The sequence below is a fragment of the Ahaetulla prasina genome, chromosome 7, assembly GCF_028640845.1.
Source record: "Ahaetulla prasina isolate Xishuangbanna chromosome 7, ASM2864084v1, whole genome shotgun sequence".
In the NCBI taxonomy this organism is placed as follows: Eukaryota; Metazoa; Chordata; class Lepidosauria; order Squamata; family Colubridae; genus Ahaetulla; species Ahaetulla prasina.
In genome coordinates, this window is record NC_080545.1 from 73,973,524 (window position 1) to 73,999,445 (window position 25,922).

At 39.6% G+C, this 25,922-nt stretch overlaps 1 protein-coding gene across 1 annotated transcript; it reads right to left on the bottom strand.

Annotated features, from left to right (window-relative positions):
• Positions 1-4,160: 4,160 nt before the first annotated feature.
• On the bottom strand, positions 4,161-25,516 carry LOC131202415 (T-complex protein 11-like protein 2). Its single transcript, XM_058191364.1, is given in 9 exon segments — positions 4,161-4,710; positions 5,781-5,849; positions 5,851-5,999; positions 7,816-7,936; positions 8,854-8,989; positions 10,921-11,093; positions 12,890-12,952; positions 18,132-18,238; positions 25,363-25,516. Coding segments are annotated over 6 exon segments (780 nt in total). The 5' UTR covers positions 11,060-11,093; positions 12,890-12,952; positions 18,132-18,238; positions 25,363-25,516; the 3' UTR covers positions 4,161-4,544.
• Between the last annotated feature and the right edge of the window lie 406 nt (positions 25,517-25,922).

Consider the following 25,922-nt stretch of genomic DNA (forward strand, 5'->3'; position numbering starts at 1 on the left):
AATAATGTGCCAATTTATGCAACATGAAACCCAACACTGAGGTCAGTGTGATAAGAGATTTAAACCAGTCACTACTCAATTCATATACTTTATCCATTATTATGCTAATACCCCTATTCACTTTTGAAAAACCCATAACTGAAATTCCACTATTAACATATAACACCTCTTGTAGTGAACCATCAATGATTCTCATGATTTAATGGAATTAAATACATCCTGTGCCAAGGAAAAACAACCATTTCTAGTGTTGGTCAGATAGATTAATAATCCCACCAATCATATCTAGGCCCATGTGCAGAACAGGAAATAAACATGACATCATACAATTTAAAAACTACAGTTGGAATTTAAATAGTCATACAATTATTAAACTGCTCTGGCAATGAGTCAACAAGTACTTGATGCAAGTATGAACTTCTTGTTTACAACATGAACATTTTCCAGAGGTTCCTTAGTTCCATAGGAATCTTCTTAATCAAAACTATGATTAAACATTAAACTATTTAATGAATTGAAAGCCAATTAATTGTAGAGAAGGTGCCCTCTTTGTGGACTTGAGGATTAGCTCTACAATTGGTGAAGGAGAGACAGATTAGTATGCTAGTCTTCATTTGTCTTCATTCGTCTTCATTCCTCGTCTTATATGTAAACTTAATAAGTTTAAATACAAGATTGACTAATGAATAAATAGAACAAAACCAGTTGTCCTAACTTTGTGTCCTCAAGATGTGTTATCATATGGCAAGGAATTATAGAAACCATTTTTTAAAACTAGGAGGACAGAATTTAATCAAGAGGACAGAATTTGGGGAAAAGGGACCAAAATATCATTGCATGCAACAGGCATTTTTTATTTTTTAATATCAAAAGGGTAAGTCACAACACAGCTGTCATTTGTTTGAATGGTTCAACTAAAACTTTTTGTCCTCAAATCTACAAGATACTTTACAGCAGCAGCATAGTTGCCCACCCTTGATTTGCAAGTAAAGTTCCTTGTACTAAACAGTAATTTTGATGATCATGGTAACAAAGACCCTAAAACATTTTATTCTTGGGCAGTTATAGAAACGTTATGACAAGGTATACAAAGGCATAGTCTCAAAAGCAGCAAATAAAAACTGTCTGGTGCATATTTGAAGAACAAGTTAAACTGTAAACTATGGTTTATCAATGACAATGGCTGAGTTTACCTAGCTCACTAAGCCAAAATCAAATAAATTACCCTATTGTTTATTTATTTATTTATTTATTTATTTTTTCAAATTTATATACCGCCCTATCTCCCTAAGGACTCAGGGCGGTTCACAGGCAGTTAAAATACATATAAATACAAATTAAAAACAACAATTAAAAACTTATTCTATTGCCTAATTTAAAACAATATAAATAATAAAACCCTTAAAACCAATAACTTTAAAATCTAATCCAGTCCAGCAGATGAATAAGTGCGTTTTAAGCTCATGACGAAAGGTTCGGAGGTCCGGAAGTTGACGAAGTCCTGGGGAGTTCGTTCCAGAGGGTGGGAGCCCCACAGAGAAGGCCCTTCCTGGTGTCGCCAGACGGCACTGCCTAGCTGACGGCACCCTGAGGAGTCCCTCTGTGGGAGCGCACGGGTCGGTGAGAGGTATTTGGAAGCAGTAGGCGGTCCCGTAAATAGCCCGGCCCTATGCCATGGAGCGCTTTAAAGATTGTGACCAACACCTTGAAGCGCACCCGGAAGGCCACAGGTAGCCAGTGCAGTCTGCGAGGATAGGTGTAACAGGAGCCCCGAGGGCTCCTCTATCACCCGCGCAGCCGCGTTCTGGACCAACTGAAGCCTCCGGATGCCCCTCAAGGGGAGCCCCATGTAGAGAGCATTGCAGTAATCCAGGCGAGACGTCACGAGGGCGTGAGTGACCGTGCATAAGGCATCCCGGTCTAGAAAGGGGCGCAACTGGCGCACCAGGCGAACCTGGTGGAAAGCTCTCCTGGAGACGGCCATCAAATGGTCTTCAAAAGACAGCCGTTCATCCAGGAGAACGCCCAGATTGCGCACCCTCTCCATCGGGGCCAATGCCTCGCCCCCACCAGCCAGCCGAGGACCCAGCTGACTGTCCCGGGATGCCGGCATCCACAGCCACTCAGTCTTGGAGGGATTGAGCTTGAGCCTGTTTCTCCCCATCCAGACCCGTACGGCCTCCAAACACCGGGACAGCACTTCGATAGCTTCATTGGGGTGGCCCGATGTGGAAAAGTACAGCTGGGTGTCATCAGCGACAGCTGGTACCTCACACCAAGCCACTGATGATCTCACCCAGCGGCTTCATATAGATGTTGAACAGAAGGGCGAGAATCGATCACACCACAAGTGAGGCGCCTCGGGGCCGACCTCTGCCCCTGTCAACACCGTCTCAGAGATAGGAGGAGGAGAATATAGCTTGATGTGTGAATAAAACCACAATATGAATAAAACCACAATATGAATGACACAGTCTAGGACCAATTTACCTAACTTACATGTCAGACCCAATGAAGAAAACTGACACAATAATGGCAGAACTACATACTTCAGAGTTTTGAAACTTTATGTCATATTGCATAAAGTACACAAGAACCTGAGTCATCAAGCCAGGCAATTAAATGAGTCTGTCTCTCATTTGCACAGAGCATGATGACTCCAGAAAGAAATTTGAGTTGTTTCCCTTCCAACTTCATAGTTTCTTTCTTTGGAGTCTCTCATCTTTGGTTTTTTAAAAATAGCTAATAGAAATAAGCTTCCTTTCCAAGTACATTCTACTTCTCAGATATTACTATACTGCTATTTAGAAATGGACCTTCTTTTTGACTTTTTGCTGTATGTGATGTAGCAGTCATTAAAGTATACGTTTCCATTTTCCTATATAATCCTATATAGAAATAAATCAGCTACAGAAAGTTGCAATTTAAAAACACACACATCAAAGATGTTTGTGCATACAATGCACACAGTGTGAACATTGTGCATCAGTTTAGAATCTGGATACACCACACCTTACTAATATAGTAGAAAGAAGGATATGGTTATTTCTGTGTGCCATACTATTATTCCCAGGATATATTCTGATTCTCAAGCTTAAAGGGATGATCTTTACGTAGATCAAACCAAGCCACCTATTCACATACTGATTTTATATTTTATAGAGAAGCAAGGAAGGATGGTAGTTGCAAATAGTTTTTTTACCTGCTTACTCAGAATATATATACAAAGCATCAAGAAAAATATTTTTAATTTATTCTTCAAGTTGCATAGATCAGAAATTTTTTAAAGCTAGTTAAGCTCATTCATTATTCTCTCTCCTCTACTCCTTTCATTGCTTAAATAAATAATAAATTCCTAAAGCCCTAAATTGCAAATAGGAGGTATTTGGCTGTTGTCAATTTGTCATTTCACATTATGAAATGAGTTTGCCCTTAACTGACTATTAAAAGTTCATGTTTACAAAAGAAGAAACAATCAAGAAAATTCTGGATTGTGCGGAGATGGATAAATTAACGAAAGAAATAAAGGAAAAGGAAGAGACAGAATATTATCAAATATGGACCAAATGGTACAAGTGGTTGGAGAATAGGAAAACTGAATAGAAAAAGAAGGATGGAAAAGAGAAGATACCAAATGTATAAAATATTGTAAATAAATGAAACTAGATGTAAAGGGACGATAAAGTCAAAGATAGTAAAAAAGAAGAGATAAAGGGAATGTATAAAGCAGAAAGCTGAAGGAACGAAACCATCATAAACAGAGATTATGTGCTTATGTTATGCATGTTTGTGTTGTGTTGTGTCGCTGTAATAAAACCAATAAAAACTTTTTTTTAAAAAAGTTCATGTTTACAAAAAGACAAACCCCTCCACTGATAAAGCAGACATTAAATGGGCATGCTGACAAATGCCAAATAATTAAATCAATAAGAAATTGAGAAGAATGGAAGGAATTGCTGGTAGAAAGTTTTCTGATAATCCCACTCTAACAGTTTCAGGTAGCTGTTTGTTAACACCACAATCGGGCTAAGATTTGCTTTTGAGATCCCATTAGCACCAGGAGATGAGGACATTTCACAAGAAATAGAAGATAGTTCCTCTTGTATTGATTCCCTTATCCATTCGGTTGTCAAGTCTAGGGCACCTGAACATTTGGAGACAGAGATAAGAAAGATCAGACTTCTACTGTTTGTTTTATAAAGGCATGTACCCAGTTCAGTAAATAAGCTATGGGGAGTGTGTGTGGGGGGGGAATAACTTCAGGACCTAATTACCCAAAGAAAATAAAACAGGTGAATATTGAAAACTAGAGAAAGTTTTTAAAAACTGACTTACAACATGACAAAGTAACATTATAGTCATGCATAAGCATACAGTGTAAAAATATATCCAGACAGTAAAACATGTAAGCCAGAGCATTTTTGCAAACACAAGATTGTTTTACTGACGGTAATCCTCGAAAAGTTTTAGAATACTTCTCTCCTCTCCCCAAATCTGTTGCAGCCTTTTGCTCAACTGCTTCGGATCTCATACAATTGCCTCTATCACCTTTTTATGTAAGCAAAGAACATACTTGGAGTTTCTTCAAGTATATCTTGGAATTTTGCTCTTTCATAATCTATCAAGTTGCGCTGAACGTGAGGTCTAAGACTCTTTATGGTAAAGTTAACCATATCCATTGTCATGAGATCCAGAACATGGAATATTTGCCTGAAAAAAATACAAGAAATGACAAATTTGCAGTAGGTTCAAACATTGTTACTTACATATATTTAGTCAGTTGTTCTTTCTCACAATGTGAACACGATATGTACTTTTATGATAATTTTCCAAGAGTTTAGTTTTCATAAGAAACTACATCGAATTCCAAACTTCAAAGATAAGGCATGACATCGTAAAGCTACTGAGCAGAATTTCAGCTGTTTGCTCCTGTAGTGACATATTTATATAACCTATAGCTTTATACAAACGCATCATCACAAGAAATGATAACATAAATCCTACTTATTCTGCTTCTACCAGATGCCTGTGGAAAACTGGCAGTACAAGAGTCACTTTTTAAACTCTTAAGCATCAAGCTTTAAAAAGCAAATAGCCATCAAGCTGGAATAGATATCCATTGAGATTTAAACAACAACACTGAAAGCTGAGTTGAACCATAAGAAAATATAACAAAAGGGTGCTTCTTTTACAAGAGCCAAAGTAATATGGAAGTGGATGGTTGCTTTTACAAAAGGTAGGGGACAGGGGAAAAAACAGAAAACCAAAAAAAAAAAAAAAAAGGCCAAAGATTCACAGTTTAAAGTCAGACTCAAGATAGTGATTGTATTTGGAATGTTTTAGTCCAGGTAAATGTCTATGGAAATTCTCAAATCATCTAGATCATGGTTGTCCCAAATGTGCTTTTTAAAAGGCAACTGGGCTTTCAGAACTGAAGAAGTTTCTTGGATGAGAAGCAAAACATTATTCAAAGAAAAACAAGAAAGTCCAGTTGCCTCTTGAAAAAGCACCTTTGGGACATTTTAGTCCAGGGTTTCTCAACCTCAGCAACTTTGGGTTAAGTGGGCTTCAACTCCCATAATTCCGCAGCTAGCAATGCTTTAGTCAAAGTTAGGTATTATTGATGTCTGACTATCAACAATAAAAGACAAATGGAAGGACTCTACAGGTCATGTTAGCTGAGAATTCTAAATGGTATACAAGACACTGAAATTTTGGGAGGATTGATTCAGATCATTCTTTTACCACCACCTAATGTTAAAAGCAAATCACATACCAACCTCAACAATGCTACAATATTCCCAGTGGGCTTTAACTGGTTGATATCATTGTCCCTTACTGGAGCACATCTTCCCCATGGTGCTAATTACATAATTTGCAAGACCCTGGATATCAACTGCATTGTGCTCAGCTTGCTTTCTTATAAGGTCCGTGTCGAGGACTTCACAAATTTGGTTGCGCATCCTGTTAGCCCCCGGGTTCAAAAAAGAAAGAAGGATCTGCAAGATTAAAATCACAAGTCAACTAAATTGCAATTAATGACCCATAACAGAAATCTGTATTTCATGTGGTCAAAGACACACATAGAACCAATCAATAATATAAGGAGGAATTTCAGCAATTGTGGCTTTATGTTGCACATGTCAAACTTCCCTCTTCAAGAGCAATTCTGAGTCCTGCCCTTCCTGCCACTTGAAGTCACTCTATATACTTTGTAATTCAAATGATGTGAATGCCGTAGCTAGATGCAAAACAGATACATGCTGTTCTACATCTAGATTATTTCACAAAGGTGTCATTTGGAGGAACTAAGTGGCCACAAAGCTAACAACAAAGTGATTTTGGTTCAATTTGCTCCCACCACCACCTAATTCAGGGAAAACCATGGAGGCAATTTTAAACTACCTGAAAGTTCAAAAACGTTGTGAAAAATTAATACATCCAAGTTCTACTAATAACAAGAGTGTCAGTTTGGTGTAGTGGCTAAGGCATCAGGCTAGAAATGGGGATAACATGAGTTCTACTTCTTAGGAACAAAGTCAGCTGGGTGACCTTGGGCTGGTCACTCTCTCCCAGCCCTAGGAAGGAGACCATGACAAACCAATTCTGAAAAATTTTGCCAACAAGGAATAACCCAGGCAGTTGCCAGGAGGCAACACTGAAACAAAGATACGCAGTCACACACAGACACCCTATCCCCACCCACTGCAAAACCTTTAAAAACTACAAAATAATGTTATGATATTATGTAATGTTATGGTAAAATATTATCGTCATAGCAGGATCTCATTCAGGCCCTGTTTAAGTACTTGGCATACAAATATTAACACATATAACTTTCAGGCAAAGCCTGCCAGACACCCACATTTTTTAACTGCCTTTCAGCACTGACAGGATAAGCTGAGCAGTTATTGTGGTCACCTTGAACATATAGCAATGCTAACTCAGAGTCTAGCATCACTGTAGGGAAATACTGAAAGGGTTGGCCAAATCAGCATTTTTCCTCTGAGAAATGGACTACTGAAATATTTAACAGTTGCTAGCCATTAATGCTGGTCCCTACCAGGGACAAGTATTAAAGAAGAAGTGCTACCATAAATGCTATCAAACTTTGTATAATTCTGCTTCTGGCAGCCATGCCATCATAAACAAAAAGAAAAAAGCATGCTAAACTTTAGTGTATCTACATATAGAATTTTTTAAAAATCATTTTATTCTGTCTGTTATAAAACTTTCCAGCAATCTTCCCCACCCTGGTTGCCTCTCAGGTGTGCTCAAACCAGTGGTGGGTTTTTACCGGTTTGGGCAAACCAGTAGTGGTGACAGCGGGAGCAGTGGTGGGTTGCTACCAGTTTGCCCCAGATCAGGTGAATCGGTAGTGGCGGTGGCGGGAGGCTCCACCCATCCACCCAAATGCTTCTGTGCCTATGCAGAAGTGTCGCGAGCGAGCACGCACCCAAGAGCAAACTGGTAGCGACAGGATTTGCAACCCACTACTGGACGGGAGGCTCCGCCCATCATGGACATTCTGTGCATACGCAGAAGCACTACGCACGAGCAAAGCAAGTGCACGAGCGTTCACAGTTCTGAACTGGTAGCGAAGGTAAGTGGAAACCACTACTGGTTCAAACTCAACTTTACCATTCTCCCAAACATCATTGTCAAGACACCTGAAGGACAGTTAGAGTAGGTATATCTTGAGAGGCCGCACACTTTACATCTACAACTTTGATTTACGGAATGCCAATGTACAAAACCTGCTCCATGGCTGCTTAAAAACAAACTCAGCTTAAGAGAACAGGACCAAAACCTTACCTCTTTAATTTCCTCAAACAGTTTGATTGCATGCTCATACTCAGGAGGATCTTCCTTCAAATCTTCTTCCAGGCGATCCCAGAATGCTTTATGTACAATTTGTTTAACCCTTCCAGGCAAGCTGTCAGGTATGAGAAGGGAAAGACAGGAGAGTATAAGCATTCAAAGCATTCAAAGAAAGCAAAGTGCTAAAACAAAGTAAGTCAAACCAAGTTCCTGCTTAGAGAAAAGGACCTATCATTTCATTAACAGAAAGATCCAAGGCCAGCGATGGCGAACCTTTTTCGGCACCGAGTGCCGAAAAGGGAACATGCGTGTTCATGTGCACTTGTCTGGGCCACAACCTGGAAGAGGAGCTGCCCAGGGAGCATGCATGCACCTGAAAATGAGCTTCCAGTTTCAGCTACTGAACCTCTGGTTTCAGCCAGCTACTCTTCCAGGTTTCTGGCGCGCATGCGCACGTGATGATCAGCTGCCCGCCGTGCATGCTCATGCAGAAAATAGAAGACCAGCTCTTCTAGTTTCCCACACTGCCGCATGCAAAAAGGCCAGCTGATCGTTGTGCACGCATGTGCGCCAGAAATCCAGAAGAGGAATGGGCAACGCCACGCGTACCAGGCGACATGGCTCTGCGTGCCACTTCGGGCACATGTGCCATAGGTTCGCCATCACATCCTAGGCCATAGCAGTTTATAAACCCAGGATCAGGACTCAATTATTTGTGAAATGGGCCATTGTAGTTGTTACAGAGGCCATGATTTGTGTGACATGTAACCTTAGCCAGTATTTACAGGTATACTGCACATTCAAGTTCTTTTTTACGTAGCAATGTTTATGTCTCATGGGCGTATCAGTTTGAACCACAAGCTTAACCTGAAAAAAGAACTTGCTTAGCTTTTTGAGTATACATTCTGTACTAAAAGATGAACATTTGAAAGGACCCCTAAAATTATGCAAACCATCTGTGATTGCTTGTTGATCTGTTTAAATCAACAGATTGGCTCCCTTTTCCCCATCCTTTTAAAAACCTGAGCCTACCTGTTCTGTGGATGCTCTATGCGTTCCAAATGAAAATTCTCATTTACAGCAATTTCATGAGCCAAAGTCAAGTTTGACAGATTCCTTGCAGCTGCCATCATTTCATCAAACGTAACCATTTTGGGAGGGCTTGTTGCTGGAATCAAGAAATAAAACATACAACACGTTGACTTGACATGAAATCCTATCAATATTTTACATTTCTGAGTGAGTTCTTCACTTAGTGTTTAAAAAAGTTTACTTTGACTAAATATCTCCTTTTTTTTTTTTTGCAAATTCCAAGCCAGGAGATTTTGTTACCCGAAATACAATTCAAAAACTGCCAGTCCTTGTTCCTCTATCATTGTTCCTATAAAAGGATGTTAGTGTTTACTCCTGAGCAACAGGCTAACTTAGAAATTAAGTTAGGACAAGTTAATTGAGCCTCCCAACCATCCTATAGCTGGGTTCACATCAGTGGTGAAATCCAATTTTTTTTACAACTGGTTCTGTAGGCGTGGCTTGGTAGGCATGATGTGGTTTGGTGGCCATGGCTTGGTGGGCATGGCAGGAAAAGGATATTGCAAAATCTCCATTCCCACCCCACTCTGGGGCCAGCCAGAGGTGGTATTTACTGCTTCTCCGAACTGCTCAAAATTTCCGCTACTGGTTCTCCAGAACCTGTCAGAACCTGCTGGATTTCACCCCTGGTTCACATACCATACTCAGTCATGCTACACTTTGTTTTGGCCTACATGTTCAATTGGTATCCTACTGTGGCTAAAACCATGATTTATGAAATCAATCAGCCAACTGTACCTTATTCAGCAAACTAAAAAGATTAGCATAAAAGCTAATCAGACTGGCATTTGTGCTTTATGTTGACAACAAAAACAGAACAAGAATGATAACTTTACTCAAAGGAGGCAGATTAACATCAGAGATTCAAGTGTATATGGATTCTCAGTCATCCAAGTCATAGTTCTGCCAAAGGTGCTTTTTCATGAGGCAACTTGATTTTCTTGTTACAATAAAGTCCAGGTGCCTCTTGAAAAAGCACCTTTGGGAAGATCAGAGATTCAAGACACTTTTCACTGCATCAAGTTTTAGCCACAGTTGGCCCATTCTGTCTTGTGAAAAGGCCAACTCTGATTTCTGGACATCAGAAATTGCTTGCTCTTTGAAGTTAATTAATAAAGTATCTTTAAAAATGTATCTAAATATACTGTATGTGTTTGAAACTGGATGTTTTCTATTTATTGGCATGCCCCTTATTTCTATTTTCACAACAGTTATTATTTTCCTTTTACTCAATTGCAAGGTATTTTATTAGATAAATCCAACTGAAATGTATTAATAAAATAGTGACTAAATAAATACTAAGCAATAGTGAATTAAAATGCAGAAATACACATTCTATTCAAAGTAAAAATTTTCAAGCATCTTAGTGAAATGTTTTTGCACAAAATTATAGTTCCAGCACACCCATAAATTTGTAGAATGTTCTGGACCTGTTCAAAGGTGATCATTTAATTCAGTCAAAGGACAACTCAAACATTTTGCTATTTTATACTTTTTCTGCAAAATTTCAAAAGGTACCTAAGGATAGCTGGCATAGCATTGCAGACAGCAATTATAAACATAATTCAAGGAAGTCCTTCATGATATCTTTACTAATGCCTACCATCAATACATGGGCAACTGCTAGGAGTCAAACCTGTGTTGGTCATAAATTAATAATAATCTCACATTCTGGAAAATCACTTTTTCCCACAGGATTTGGCATGATGTCATGGAAGAAAGCTAAAAAAAAACCCTAAAATGTGGCCAGCTTCAACTCCCACAGGAAACCACTGAAATTTTGCACAATTTGGGAAATTATTTTGAGTGTTCCGAGGACACAATCAAAAAATGTCAGAGACTTTGCACTGTCCTCCTTTGACAAAAATCCTACAAATGCCCAAATAAAGCCAGAAGATAATAGTCTACCAACATCCTTCTCAAAATGGAGGAGGATCTGCATATCTAATGTGAACTTATCCCAGACCCTTTTGGCAATTCAAAGGCACATATGTGCTTCTTGCTTACAGGTTGGAGAACTGGGCTTGCTTGAAGAATCACTGGTAAAACTCTGCCTTGAGTATTCAGAGTCACTAGATGAAGAAGTTGCACTTTCTGAAGATCGCGAAGAATCACAGTCACTGCTCTGCTCATCAGTGAAAGGCATTTTGGATGACTTCTGTTGATCCAGTAAATAGAACCTGCCAAATTTTTAAAAAGGGGTTTACTAAAATCTGTTTGATACAGCTATAAGAACGTCTTTAAAAATGTTATCACTGAAGAGCATTAATACTGAATTGAAATGAAGAGTACCGTGTTTCCCCGAAAATAAGACAGTGTTATTTTCTTTTCAACCCCAAAATAAGGGCTTGGCCTTATTATCGAGGGGGAGGTCTTATTATTTCGGGGGTGCAGGAGGCCCAGGCGGCCTGCGCACTCACAGCCGGGAGTCCGGCAGAGAGAGGCTCCCTTCACACACCACCATCAAGCTCCTCTCCTCCTGCGGGGTGAGTGTGTAGAATGCGAGTGGCCCGAAGGCGCCAAGCCGCGCGAGTGTCTGTCTCCATCTCCCACTCATGCGCCTCCCAGGACTCACCATGTCAATGTGGGCGAAGCCAGTGAGCATCAGGTCCTTGAGCTCATAGTCAATGCCACCGGCACCTGCGCAGAAGCCACGGCCTGGGCCAGCTCTCCCAGCAGGCTCCAGCTTCAGCCATCACCATAAAGTGGGACGCACACTCCGAGAGCGGCCGCTGCCCTGGCTGGGGTTTGGAAACCGCAGAGGCAGAGTTTGGGGGAGAGAAAGAAAGCTGCTTCTCCTGCTTTCCTTGCATGCAGCCAAAAGCAGAAGCAGCAGAAGTCTTTCTTTCTTTCCCCCAAACTCTGCCTCTGCGGTTTCCAAACCACAGCCAGGGCAGCAGCTTCCCACTCTATAGTGACGGTGGCCTGAGGCCTCCCTTTCCCCCACTGCTCTGCTCCGCTCCGATTGCCCGAGCGTTGACTGAATGGAGCACCCGCTGGTGAGGCTGCAGGTCCAGTTTACTCTTTCCAGGCGCCTGGCAGTGAGATGCCAGGCAGCTACATTGAGGGCAGCGCTGACAGACACAGCTTGGCCGGCCCAGCCATGGCCAATGCTCCTCCCCTGCAACTGAGCTTGGCCGCTGGTGGCTGCCCTGTGAAGGAAGCCCCGGGGCGGTAATTCTTGTGCTGTGGCTGCTGTGGCAGGTGCTCGGTAGTGCAGGCTATGCGGACATGGCGCCTGGGCATGGAGGAGAGAGTGGGCAGGCCGACACCATGGTATAGGAGCAGGTGCTTGAAGTCTACGGTTGGTGCCACGGGCAGCGAAAGGGGCGGGGGGGGGCGCAGGAGTTTGCAGGGATGTGGCTGTTTGGAAGGGTTGTGTGTGTTTGTGTGTGTGTGAGAGGGGGGGCTTATTTTCAGTGAAAGCGTATATTTAGGCCCACCCCAAAAATCAGGCTTGGCCTTATTTTCGGGACATGTCTTGTTTTCGGGGAAACACTGTAATGTTTACTCTAAATAAGTTATCTTTAAAATGGAAGGAATCCATAGATTCAATGAACATATGGGAAGTGAGTGTTTTTTTTCTTCTAAGCTTCCTTTGAGAGATGGTGTCATCTGGCCTTTAGATAAATCTGATATGCAAATATTGCCTATGTTAAATACAACATCCATTTTAAAGTGGAATTTAAAATGGAATCAGGCAGTATTATTAAATGTCTTTGGATTTTATATCAAACTGGCCTAAAGTGTATAGTGTACAGAATAATGTTGAGACTTTGGGAAAAATAATTAAAATAAGACACCGAACTTAGACATCTTTATTCATAATCACAGATTATGTTCTTTATATGACACAATTTTATTACCACTATTCCCAACCCTAGTGACCTTCAGAATTGGCCATTTTCCTAGTTGATGATCATGATAAACTGTGGACAGGTAAATTACTGAATGTTAGTCAAAACTGTATACTAACCTGTGTAAGAAAGCACCAAATGAAGTTATCACAATTGTCTAGAGGTAGTCTAGATGCAGTCCTCTTGAAAATTAAAAAGACAGATACTTAAATCAACACTTAGAATTTAGCTAATACTTCAAAGGATTTTCCACATATATCATTTTATCAGTCTTTACAGGAATTGTATAACAGATTCATATTCTAAGATAAAAACCTAGTCTGGGTATTTAGTGTCTAATGTTAAATAATGAAAATCATTTTAGGCTATAATCTTATAGAATTTAGGATAGCATTTTATGGACCACTGGATTCCTTGGAAATTGAGATGCTCTTCCTTATCAAGATGCTATTATTTAAACTCGGCATAACTGAAGACGTTCCATTTTTCACTGGAATTTTAAATGGAGCTAGTGTACAAGGGGGTCTCCCCTTTGGATATGAATTGTAGCACCTACTACTAGAATCAGACGAACAGAAGCTTTACTTCATTTTCTAGGACAAATGATCCTTACTCTATTCTTATTAATAAAGAGTTACTACAACAAAAAGAGAAGCAATCACTTTGAATTCTTTGAATATTCAATAATATTTAACCAGCTAAATAACTGGCAATCATCCAACTGATCAACTTAGAATATTTGTCTAATGGGTTAAATAATGTGCCAATTTATGCAACATGAAACCCAACACTGAGGTCAGTGTGATAAGAGATTTAAACCAGTCACTACTCAATTCATATACTTTATCCATTATTATGCTAATACCCCTATTCACTTTTGAAAAACCCATAACTGAAATTCCACTATTAACATATAACACCTCTTGTAGTGAACCATCAATGATTCTCATGATTTAATGGAATTAAATACATCCTGTGCCAAGGAAAAACAACCATTTCTAGTGTTGGTCAGATAGATTAATAATCCCACCAATCATATCTAGGCCCATGTGCAGAACAGGAAATAAACATGACATCATACAATTTAAAAACTACAGTTGGAATTTAAATAGTCATACAATTATTAAACTGCTCTGGCAATGAGTCAACAAGTACTTGATGCAAGTATGAACTTCTTGTTTACAACATGAACATTTTCCAGAGGTTCCTTAGTTCCATAGGAATCTTCTTAATCAAAACTATGATTAAACATTAAACTATTTAATGAATTGAAAGCCAATTAATTGTAGAGAAGGTGCCCTCTTTGTGGACTTGAGGATTAGCTCTACAATTGGTGAAGGAGAGACAGATTAGTATGCTAGTCTTCATTTGTCTTCATTCGTCTTCATTCCTCGTCTTATATGTAAACTTAATAAGTTTAAATACAAGATTGACTAATGAATACATAGAACAAAACCAGTTGTCCTAACTTTGTGTCCTCAAGATGTGTTATCATATGGCAAGGAATTATAGAAACCATTTTTTAAAACCAGGAGGACAGAATTTAATCAAGAGGACAGAATTTGGGGAAAAGGGACCAAAATATCATTGCATGCAACAGGCATTTTTTATTTTTTAATATCAAAAGGGTAAGTCACAACACAGCTGTCATTTGTTTGAATGGTTCAACTAAAACTTTTTGTCCTCAAATCTACAAGATACTTTACAGCAGCAGCATAGTTGCCCACCCTTGATTTGCAAGTAAAGTTCCTTGTACTAAACAGTAATTTTGATGATCATGGTAACAAAGACCCTAAAACATTTTATTCTTGGGCAGTTATAGAAACGTTATGACAAGGTATACAAAGGCATAGTCTCAAAAGCAGCAAATAAAAACTGTCTGGTGCATATTTGAAGAACAAGTTAAACTGTAAACTATGGTTTATCAATGACAATGGCTGAGTTTACCTAGCTCACTAAGCCAAAATCAAATAAATTACCCTATTGTTTATTTATTTATTTATTTATTTATTTTTCAAATTTATATACCGCCCTATCTCCCTAAGGACTCAGGGCGGTTCACAGGCAGTTAAAATACATATAAATACAAATTAAAAAACAACAATTAAAAAACTTATTCTATTGCCTAATTTAAAAACAATATAAATAATAAAAAACCCCTTAAAACCAATAACTTTAAAATCTAATCCAGTCCCGCAGATGAATAAGTCCGTTTAAAGCTGGCGACGAAGGGTTCGGAGGTGCGGAAGTTGACGAAGTCCTGGGGGGAGTTCGTTCCAGAGGGTGGGAGCCCCCACAGAGAAGGCCGTTCCCCTGGGTGTCGCCAGACGGCACTGCCTAGCTGACGGCACCCTGAGGAGTCCCTCTGTGGGAGCGCACGGGTCGGTGAGAGGTATTTGGAAGCAGTAGGCGGTCCCGTAAATAGCCCGGCCCTATGCCATGGAGCACTTTAAAGATTGTCACCAACACCTTGAAGCGCACCCGGAAGGCCACAGGTAGCCAGTGCAGTCTGCGGCGGATAGGTGTAACACGGGGCCCGAGGGCTCCCTCTATCACCAGCGCAGCCGCGTTCTGGACCAACTGAAGCCTCCGGATGCCCCTCAAGGGAGCCCCATGTAGAGAGCATTGCAGTAATCCAGGCGAGACGTCACGAGGGCGTGAGTGACCGTGCATAAGGCATCCCGGTCTAGAAAGGGGCGCAACTGGCGCACCAGGCGAACCTGGTGAAAAGCTCTCCTGGAGACGGCCGTCAAATGGTCTTCAAAAAACAGCCGGTCAACCAGGGGAACGCCCAGATTGCGCACCCTCTCCATCGGGGCCAATGACTCGCCCCAACAGTCAGCCGAGGACTCAGCTGACTGTACCGGGATGCCGCATCCACAGCCACTCAGTCTTGGAGGATTGAGCTTGGGCCTGTTTCTCCCCATCCAGACCCGTACGGCCTCCAAACACCGGGACAGCACTTCGATAGCTTCATTGGGGTGGCCCGGTGTGGAAAAGTACAGCTGGGTGTCATCAGCGTACAGCTGGTACCTCACACCGAAGCCACTGATGATCTCACCCAGCGGCTTCATATAGATGTTGAACAGAAGGGGCGAGAGAATCGACCCCTGCGGCACCCCACAAGTGAGGCGCCTCGGGGCCGACCTCTGCCCCCCTGTCAACACCGTCTGCGACCGGTCGGAGAGATAGGAGGAGGAGAATATAGCTTGATGTGTGAATAAAACCACAATATGAATAAAACCACAATATGAATGACACAGTCTAGGACCAATTTACCTAACTTACATGTCAGACCCAATGAAGAAAACTGACACAATAATGGCAGAACTACATACTTCAGAGTTTTGAAACTTTATGTCATATTGCATAAAGTACACAAGAACCTGAGTCATCAAGCCAGGCAATTAAATGAGTCTGTCTCTCATTTGCACAGAGCATGATGACTCCAGAAAGAAATTTGAGTTGTTTCCCTTCCAACTTCATAGTTTCTTTCTTTGGAGTCTCTCATCTTTGGTTTTTTAAAAATAGCTAATAGAAATAAGCTTCCTTTCCAAGTACATTCTACTTCTCAGATATTACTATACTGCTATTTAGAAATGGACCTTCTTTTTGACTTTTTGCTGTATGTGATGTAGCAGTCATTAAAGTATACGTTTCCATTTTCCTATATAATCCTATATAGAAATAAATCAGCTACAGAAAGTTGCAATTTAAAAACACACACATCAAAGATGTTTGTGCATACAATGCACACAGTGTGAACATTGTGCATCAGTTTAGAATCTGGATACACCACACCTTACTAATATAGTAGAAAGAAGGATATGGTTATTTCTGTGTGCCATACTATTATTCCCAGGATATATTCTGATTCTCAAGCTTAAAGGGATGATCTTTACGTAGATCAAACCAAGCCACCTATTCACATACTGATTTTATATTTTATAGAGAAGCAAGGAAGGATGGTAGTTGCAAATAGTTTTTTTACCTGCTTACTCAGAATATATATACAAAGCATCAAGAAAAATATTTTTAATTTATTCTTCAAGTTGCATAGATCAGAAATTTTTTAAAGCTAGTTAAGCTCATTCATTATTCTCTCTCCTCTACTCCTTTCATTGCTTAAATAAATAATAAATTCCTAAAGCCCTAAATTGCAAATAGGAGGTATTTGGCTGTTGTCAATTTGTCATTTCACATTATGAAATGAGTTTGCCCTTAACTGACTATTAAAAGTTCATGTTTACAAAAGAACAAACAATCAAGAAAATTCTGGACACTGTGGAGATGGATAAATTAACAAAAGAAATAAAGGAAAAGGAAGAGACAGAATATTATCAAATATGGACCAAATGGTACAAGCGGTTGGAGAATAGGAAAACTGAATAGAAAAAAAAGGATGGAGAAGAGAAGATACCAAATGTATAAAATATTGTAAATAAATGAAACTAGATGTAAAGGGACGATAAAGTCAAAGATAGTAAAAAAGAAGAGAAAAAGGGAATGTATAAAGCAGAAAGCTGAAGGAACGAAACCATCATAAACAGAGATTATGTGCTTATGTTATGCATGTTTGTGTTGTGTTGTGTCGCTGTAATAAAACCAATAAAAACTTTTTTTTAAAAAAGTTCATGTTTACAAAAAGACAAACCCCTCCACTGATAAAGCAGACATTAAATGGGCATGCTGACAAAAGCCAAATAATTAAATCAATAAGAAATTGAGAAGAATGGAAGGAATTGCTGGTAGAAAGTTTTTCTGATGTTCAGATATTTGGGATGTAAGGTTTTCTTTTAACTTTTTGCTGCAGAACCATGTGAAAAACATAGAGGTCTCAGAAAGTTAAGGGCAGTCAGTAGGTATGCAACTATATATAGATGCAACCAACCAGAAATAGTGTGATAGAATCCATGCATCACTGGAGTGGACAGGATTGTGGAGTGGATAAAGTTGCAGTCTGCACATTTTATGCTATCTTGGGGAACTGGAAAGCTACCACTAATAGCCTTATAAGAGAAGGCAATAAATAAAAGTAAATATGAAGAGCCCTACATACTTCACTTACTCACCCTAATAAAGCACATGGTAGATATAGGTAGCATATCTGCGCAACTATTTAGGACAGGCATACACAACAAATAAAAGCAGAACCTAAAATAGAAATTCACAGCCTTATTTTGGTTGGAAAATAAACTTCATTACGAATTACACAGCATAAGAAAACTTGAGATAGTATTTAAATGCTTAAAAGGATATTATTTAAAAATAGAAATACATGCATAGATGTGACCTATTAATAACCTGCTTGCCATGTTTACTGCACTACTTTTAGACTTGTCTATCCTGGTCAATCCTTACCTGTTCGAGAGTTGCTCCCTATGTGAGATTTGATGCAGTTCATTGGCAGTTACCCTTTCAATAAGTATTCTGAAGATCATTTAAGAAGTGTGTAGCAGATCTGCAAACTGGGACACAGAAAAGAAGAAATTTGAATAAAACCAATATAAATGTATAGCATGTTGTCAATGTATGAATTGTGCCTATTTGGGGTAGAAGAAATGAGATAAGATGGAATTTGCATAGTAGTTTAGACTCTTCAATCTCCATCACCATTAACATTTACATGGTTGTGAAACACCTGCAATTTCATTTTTGAGCAATATTCAATTCTGCATGAATATCTTCACAAGGGTATCACATATTTTAAGTTGACGCAGTGATTTTATTAAAATATCCTTACTCGTACATCCCTCAGTAAATACTTGTAACGTGGCAAGGGCAAACATAACATTAACTCATGCATAAACTTGCCAAAATCCTAATGAAAACCTGGGGAAATCACTTCAAAAGAGTGGGATGATGGAGAATCATGCAATGCTCCAGTTGCATAATTCTACTCATAAAAATGTAGATCCTATAGTGGCAGCTTGCGTTTTTTTTATTACTAAAAATGTTTCATTTTTCTCAGGTTGATGCTTCTAATAATTCTTAGCTTCTCCTAACAAGGAATAATATGAGTTGAAAGCTAACCCATCTACACTCTATGCTATGACAAGGCTGGAAAATAAGTAATTCTTTGAAGAAGCAGAAAATTAAAACAGATGAGTGTTTCATTTAGTATCTCATAATAGGAATGACTCATTTAAGGTATGTGTGACCTTTCTTCTTGCACACAAGAGAATCAGTGCTGACCAACTTCAGTAACAGTATAATACTTCACTTACAAATTCTTGTTCTGTTTGTTTATTGTGTTTCTCTTTTCAGAAGAGAAAAAGGATTCAAGAATATACCGATCAGAGTAAATAAGTCAGCATGACTCTTTATGGCTCTATATGTCTTCAATAGAAAATTTACATTTTGTGTGTGTGTATAGTGGAGAATCAGCAGATATCATAAGCACATCTTTTCATTTTTAACTCAGAAATATAGCAGCCTATATACAAAGGTATAGCTAACAATCATATTATTGATCTCCCAATGAATTGAAACTGAGCAGCAACACTTACTATACTAATTGAAGAGGTCTAGATAATTAAGTGGGAAATAGGTTTCTTTAATGAACTTGTTAATTGCTAATTCCATAATGTAATATCATTAGGTGAGAATTTAATTTGATTTTATTAGTGGTGTTTCATTTAAGAAGAGCTCTTTCTTGAGAAAATATTGCATGTGCATCCTAATCCAATAACCCTACTGATTGTTTGTAAATCAGACTCTGAACATATAGTTTTATGTATGACTTATTGCAAATGTTAATCCAGAAGACAGAAATTCCTCGTTTTTCTCCTGCTGTGAGCTAAATTCAGTCTTTGGAGCAGCAACCTTTTTCTTTGTTTTCTCCCTGCATGCTAGTAAGAAAGAAGCAACTCTCTCCAGAGATTTAAAATAAATACTCACAGAGGTAGATTCTGCATAGACTCTAGCATTAGCTAATCAGTTAGATTGCATAATTTTTACCAAGAGTTACGAGTGCTTTAGTAACCTTTCAACCTATTGTTCTTTCCTACTCTTGCGTTTTTACAAATGCTTCAGCTCTCCTAGCATTTTCTTTAAGACTAAAGCAAACATGACCTGGGAAATCACTTCAAAAGAGTGGGATGATGGAGAATCATGCAATGCTCCAGTTGCATAATTCTACTCATAAAATGTAGATCCTATAGTGGCAGCTTGCGTTTTTACAAATGCTTCAGCTCTCCTAGCATTTTCTTTAAGACTAAAGCAAACATGACCTGGGAAATCCGTAACTAGACTCTCTTCTTCTCCCTCCCACAGTATCTGCAACCCAACAAGACAGACACAGACTTCAGAGGATAATTAGAACTGCAGAAAAAACTATTGCTACCAACCTGCTTTCCATTGAGGACCTGTATGCTGCACGAGTCAAAAAGAGGGCTGTGAAAATATTTACAGACCCCTCGCATCCTGGACATAAACTGTTTCAACTTCTACCCTCAAAACGATGCTATAGAACACTGCACACCAGAACAAGAAGACACAAGAACAGTTTTTCCCCAAACACCATCACTCTGCTAAACAAATAATTCCCTCAACACTGTCAAACTATTTACTAAATCTGTACTACTATTAATCTTCTCATCTTCTCATTGTTCCCATCATCCATCTCCTTCAACTTATGGCTGTATGACTGTAACCTTCTTGCTTGTATCCTTATGATTTATATTGATATTGTTTCCTGATTGCTTATTTGTACCCTATGACTATCATTAAGTGTTGTACCTTATGATTCTTGATGAACGTATCTTTTCTTTTATGTACACTGAGAGTATATGCACCAAGACAAATTCCTTGTGTGTCCAATCACACTTGGCCAATAAAAAATTCTATTCTGTTCTATCTATCTCACACCTAGATTATTTTTCTATTTCATACCTAGATTATTTTTCATTTTAAAGGGTAAATGCTAGTTTATGAAGCAGCAGGTCTGGAAGAAAAAAGGCTTGAACGCCCCCAGAATATTGCTTTACACATTTAAGTTACTCCTTTGAAACCAAAGTGAATTCCCCCAAAGGGAAGAGAGAAAGTGCATCTCCGTTAAATTATAGTCCATGACTAAGATGAAGAGACAAAAGCTTACAGAATTTACAGAAGTCTTCAGAATGCAGTCCCCACCCCCAAGAAAATATTATTCATTTAATCATCCATATTTATTGCAGGTTTATTTAATGCAAGTCTTCTGCCTGGAGGTTTCTTTCCTGGTGTTGAACAATGGGTTGAAATGTTATGTACATCTGTATAGAAATAAAACTTCAGAAAATATGTTAGTGAAAAAAATATGATTGCACCAAAAATCTATCAATGTTAGGATTCTTAAAATACCGCAAAGTTAGAATTCACAGAACTTAAATTAACGGGATTAGTGGGGAAAGATGATGAGCATTCCGGACTTGTCTACTCTGCCATCCCTTTAAAGTGAGTCATTATTATTAAACATAATTTTCCTTTCCTATCATGGTGCAGGTGCTATCATTTCTGAGAATTTGTGGGAAATGTTTTTCTTATACATGTTATCACTTTTATGCATTTCCCTTGGATTTTTCAATTCTATCTATCTATCTATCTATCTATCTATCTATCTATCTATCTATCTATCTATCTACCTACCTACCTACCTACCTACCTACCTACCTACCTACCTACCTATCTATCTAGCATCACTACTGTGGATCATCTGTTCTCTGTGTTGTGGCATTCTTGGTACTCTCTGAGCTTGGTTGTTTTGTTATTGAGTAATGAAACATCTGCAAACAAACAGCTATGCTCAGAGCACCAAAGACTCTACAGTTCAACCCTGAGCTAGAATATTCTCATCTATTACTCTCTGTATGTTTACTTCCAGATTAATTGTTTCTGCTTTGAATTTTATAAGCAAGTTATCACTAGGTAAAATGTAAAGGAAGTTATTTTTGTTTGGAGCCAAACATTACCAGTTTTGTGATTTTTTTTGCCTATTTTGAAGATATGATTTATTACTTTGTTTCAGACAAACTGTGTATAAAAATCATGAATATTCATGACGATTCTTGTCTCAAACAAGAGACAAGCTTCTTGCATTATGTCCCAGATCCTCAGATCTGTGGTTTTGATGTTTAGTTTTATGCCGAAATCTATGATCAGCGTTTTGCCAATTATTTCAACTGGATCCAATGTAAAAAAAATGATACAGATTCATGTCATGAGTCCGTATCCAATCAATTGATTGGCTCCATTGTGATAGTTCACTGTATATAGACACTGTATATGTTTTGTGACTTTAGAATGACTTCATGTGACTCCCTTTAAACCAAAGTGAATTCCCCCAAAGGGAAGAGAGAAAGTGCATCTCCGTTAAATTATAGTCCATGACTAAGATGAAGAGACAAAAGCTTACAGAATTTACAGAAGTCTTCAGAATGCAGTCCCCACCCCCAAGAAAATATTATTCATTTAATCATCCATATTTATTGCAGGTTTATTTAATGCAAGTCTTCTGCCTGGAGGTTTCTTTCCTGGTGTTGAACAATGGGTTGAAATGTTATGTACATCTGTATAGAAATAAAACTTCAGAAAATATGTTAGTGAAAAAAATATGATTGCACCAAAAATCTATCAATGTTAGGATTCTTAAAATACCGCAAAGTTAGAATTCACAGAACTTAAATTAACGGGATTAGTGGGGAAAGATGATGAGCATTCCGGACTTGTCTACTCTGCCATCCCTTTAAAGTGAGTCATTATTATTAAACATAATTTTCCTTTCCTATCATGGTGCAGGTGCTATCATTTCTGAGAATTTGTGGGAAATGTTTTTCTTATACATGTTATCACTTTTATGCATTTCCCTTGGATTTTTCAATTCTATCTATCTATCTATCTATCTATCTATCTATCTATCTATCTATCTATCTATCTATCTACCTACCTACCTACCTACCTACCTACCTACCTACCTACCTACCTATCTATCTAGCATCACTACTATGGATCATCTGTTCTCTGTGTTGTGGCATTCTTGGTACTCTCTGAGCTTGGTTGTTTTGTTATTGAGTAATGAAACATCTGCAAACAAACAGCTATGCTCAGAGCACCAAAGACTCTACAGTTCAACCCTGAGCTAGAATATTCTCATCTATTACTCTCTGTATGTTTACTTCCAGATTAATTGTTTCTGCTTTGAATTTTATAAGCAAGTTATCACTAGGTAAAATGTAAAGGAAGTTATTTTTGTTTGGAACCAAACATTACCAATTTTGTGATTTTTTTTGCCTATTTTGAAGATATGATTTATTACTTTGTTTCAGACAATCTGTGTATAAAAATCATGAATATTCATGACGATTCTTGTCTCAAACAAGAGACAAGCTTCTTGCATTATGTCCCAGATCCTCAGATCTGTGGTTTTGATGTTTAGTTTTATGCCAAAATCTATGATCAGCGTTTTGCCAATTATTTCAACTGGATCCAATGTAAAAAAAATGATACAGATTCATGTCTTGAGTCCGTATCCAATCAATTGATTGGCTCCATTGTGATAGTTTACTGTATATAGACACTGTATATGTTTTGTGACTTTAGAATGACTTCATGTGACTCCCTTTAAAAACGATGCAAAATCAAGTGATATCTCCCCAACCCAATTTTTGTGTCATAGTGGAGCCAAAAGTGGTGAGATCCACGATTGTCCAATTGTATGGACCTGACAGACATAATTTATTTCTTGATGATTTCATATAGGTTGCATGTAAAGATGCAGGCTTCAAATTATGTTTTAATACTGCAATGGGATCAAAAGGACTCATGACTAAGAAGTCTCATTGAATGCTGGCAAATGTGTCCTGTGATTTGAAAGTGGTTTCACATGAACTCATGGAAAAATCCTGAAAAATCAAGAGAATCTGTGCAGAAATAGAAATGATGAGATGTGCAAATGTTACAGTGTATTCTGTGCTAATAGACATCTTATGATTTAACAGTTATTTATTATTGCTTTTAATGTACATTTAGAAACGTTTAAGTAATTTTCTACTATTTGTCAAATTAGGGAAAAAAACAACATTGTTAATTAAGATGATAATGATTTAAGTGCAAGAATGTTTATAAACATCTGAATCATATGCTACCCTATCTAAGCTGCAGAACTCTAGACAGCCACCATATAGAAGTTTTGCTTTTTAATTTTCAAATGTAGTATAAGAAAATTGACTAAAAATAATAATAATAATGCAATGCATAAATACAGAACTCTTGCCCATGGCTCCTCTGTAGTGGTCTCCCAGATTTTTCTGGTGGTCACACTTTAGACTTTATTTCTGTAAGCCTAAATGCAACAGGCAGAGTAAGAGGACGTACAGGTAGTCCTCGACTTATAATAGTTCCTTTAGCGACCATTGGAAGTTACAACAGCACTGAAAACAACCTTACAGTTGTTTTTCACACTTTACGACCATTGCACCATCCCCATGATCACATGATCAGATGCTTGGCAACTGACTCACTTTTACGACGGCTGCAGCATCCTGGAGTCATGTGATCACCGTTTGGAACCTTCTGATAAGCCAAGTCAATGGGGGAGCCAGATTCACTTAACAACGTTACTAACTCAACAATGGCAGAGATTCACTTAACAACCGTGGCAAGAAAGCTCGCAAAAACGTCTCACTTTTAGCAACATAAATCCTGGGTTCAATTGTGCTCATAAATCGAGGACTATCTCTACTAGCTGTCAACAACAACCCGAGAGCAGCGTCCTCGGCCGACTTACTGTACCGTCCAAGATTTACCAGAGCAAATGAGTAACCCGACGCCCCTGCTTGGATGGAGGACGAAAACAGCAGCTCCTCCTCGGGCTTGGCCGATTCCCCTCCCCGCAGATGTATTTTTGGCGCCGGCTCAGAGGCTCAAAGCCTCCTGGCACCCTCCGGTCCAAACAAAACCAGCGTTTCCAAGGAAAACCTCCAAAACAACAGATCGCTTCTCGCCTTCACAGTCTCTGCAATTTCTATCAAGGCTTCCGGATCTTTAACCGCATCCGAGAAGTTACGGGGAAGGCGGGTCGTTAAAATAATAATAATAATAATAAAAAAGTGTTCCGAGGAAAGGACAAAATAATTTGGGTTGCCAACGACGGGTTCCTTCCTCCCCACCCAAGGGAATTATTGCTCGCCTCCCCCCCCCACCACCTTCACTCAGCTTTGCCCGACTGCAAAAGCGCGCTTTGTGGTCGAGAGGAGTCACCTTGAGGTGAGCTTGCCGCCCCCACAACCCCTGCCCGCCTTATGCTTGTTTAACCAGGGGGCTAAACAAGCCAACATGTGCCCATATTCGACAAACGGCGTAAGCCATTAGCCATTGTTTGCAAATCCCGAACCGCGGGACTCCGACACGGGCTTTGCTTCCCCTGTCAAGGATCCAGCCCGAATGACACCCACCCACCGCTCACGGGTTCTCCCCAATGCAAGCTTTAAAGGGGGCTCCCCGAGGCAATCCGGGGTTCAATCCTCGGTATGACTCTCGGGGTTGGGGAGGACGCGGAGCGCTTCTCTCTCAAGAGGAGGAGGAGGAGGAGGAAGAAGGCAAATCGAGACCCACTCACCGCAAGATATCCCTTTCCAAGCAGAGGAGTCCTCGGTTTCCCCCCACTCACCCACCGATTCTGCCCGGGCTGCCCCCTCAGCTGTTGTCACTCGGGCTTTAACTCTCCATCCGCCTCCCCCCGGTTTGGTTATACATAGTCTTGGGCCGTCTATTAGCAGCTGCCTGGACGCTCCCACTTCTCTGTGAGGAGAGGGGGGGATGGAAACGTTTCGTTCCGCATCTTAACCAACGCGGCAGGCAAAGGGAAGCCACAATCGTAGAGCGAAACGACAAGCTTAAGGCCGGACAGGTCGAAGCCGGCTGCGAGGTACTTTTCTAAAAAGGGAAGCAAATCCGTCCTTCCCCTGTTAGGAGCCTTGCTCCCCTTCCCCCGGGCACGAATGCTCTCTCCCGGCTGGAGGGGCGGGGCTGAGCGATGTTTACGGAAGCGAGCGGGTGTCCCCAGTTCTCGCTGCTCGCTCTGCGCGGAGGTTGCCTCCTCCGGCGGGCTCGTGTGGTGGTTGGGCGCGCCAGCGCTGGGGCCAAAACACGGCTCTTTCCTGCCCTCTCGGGCGGCCG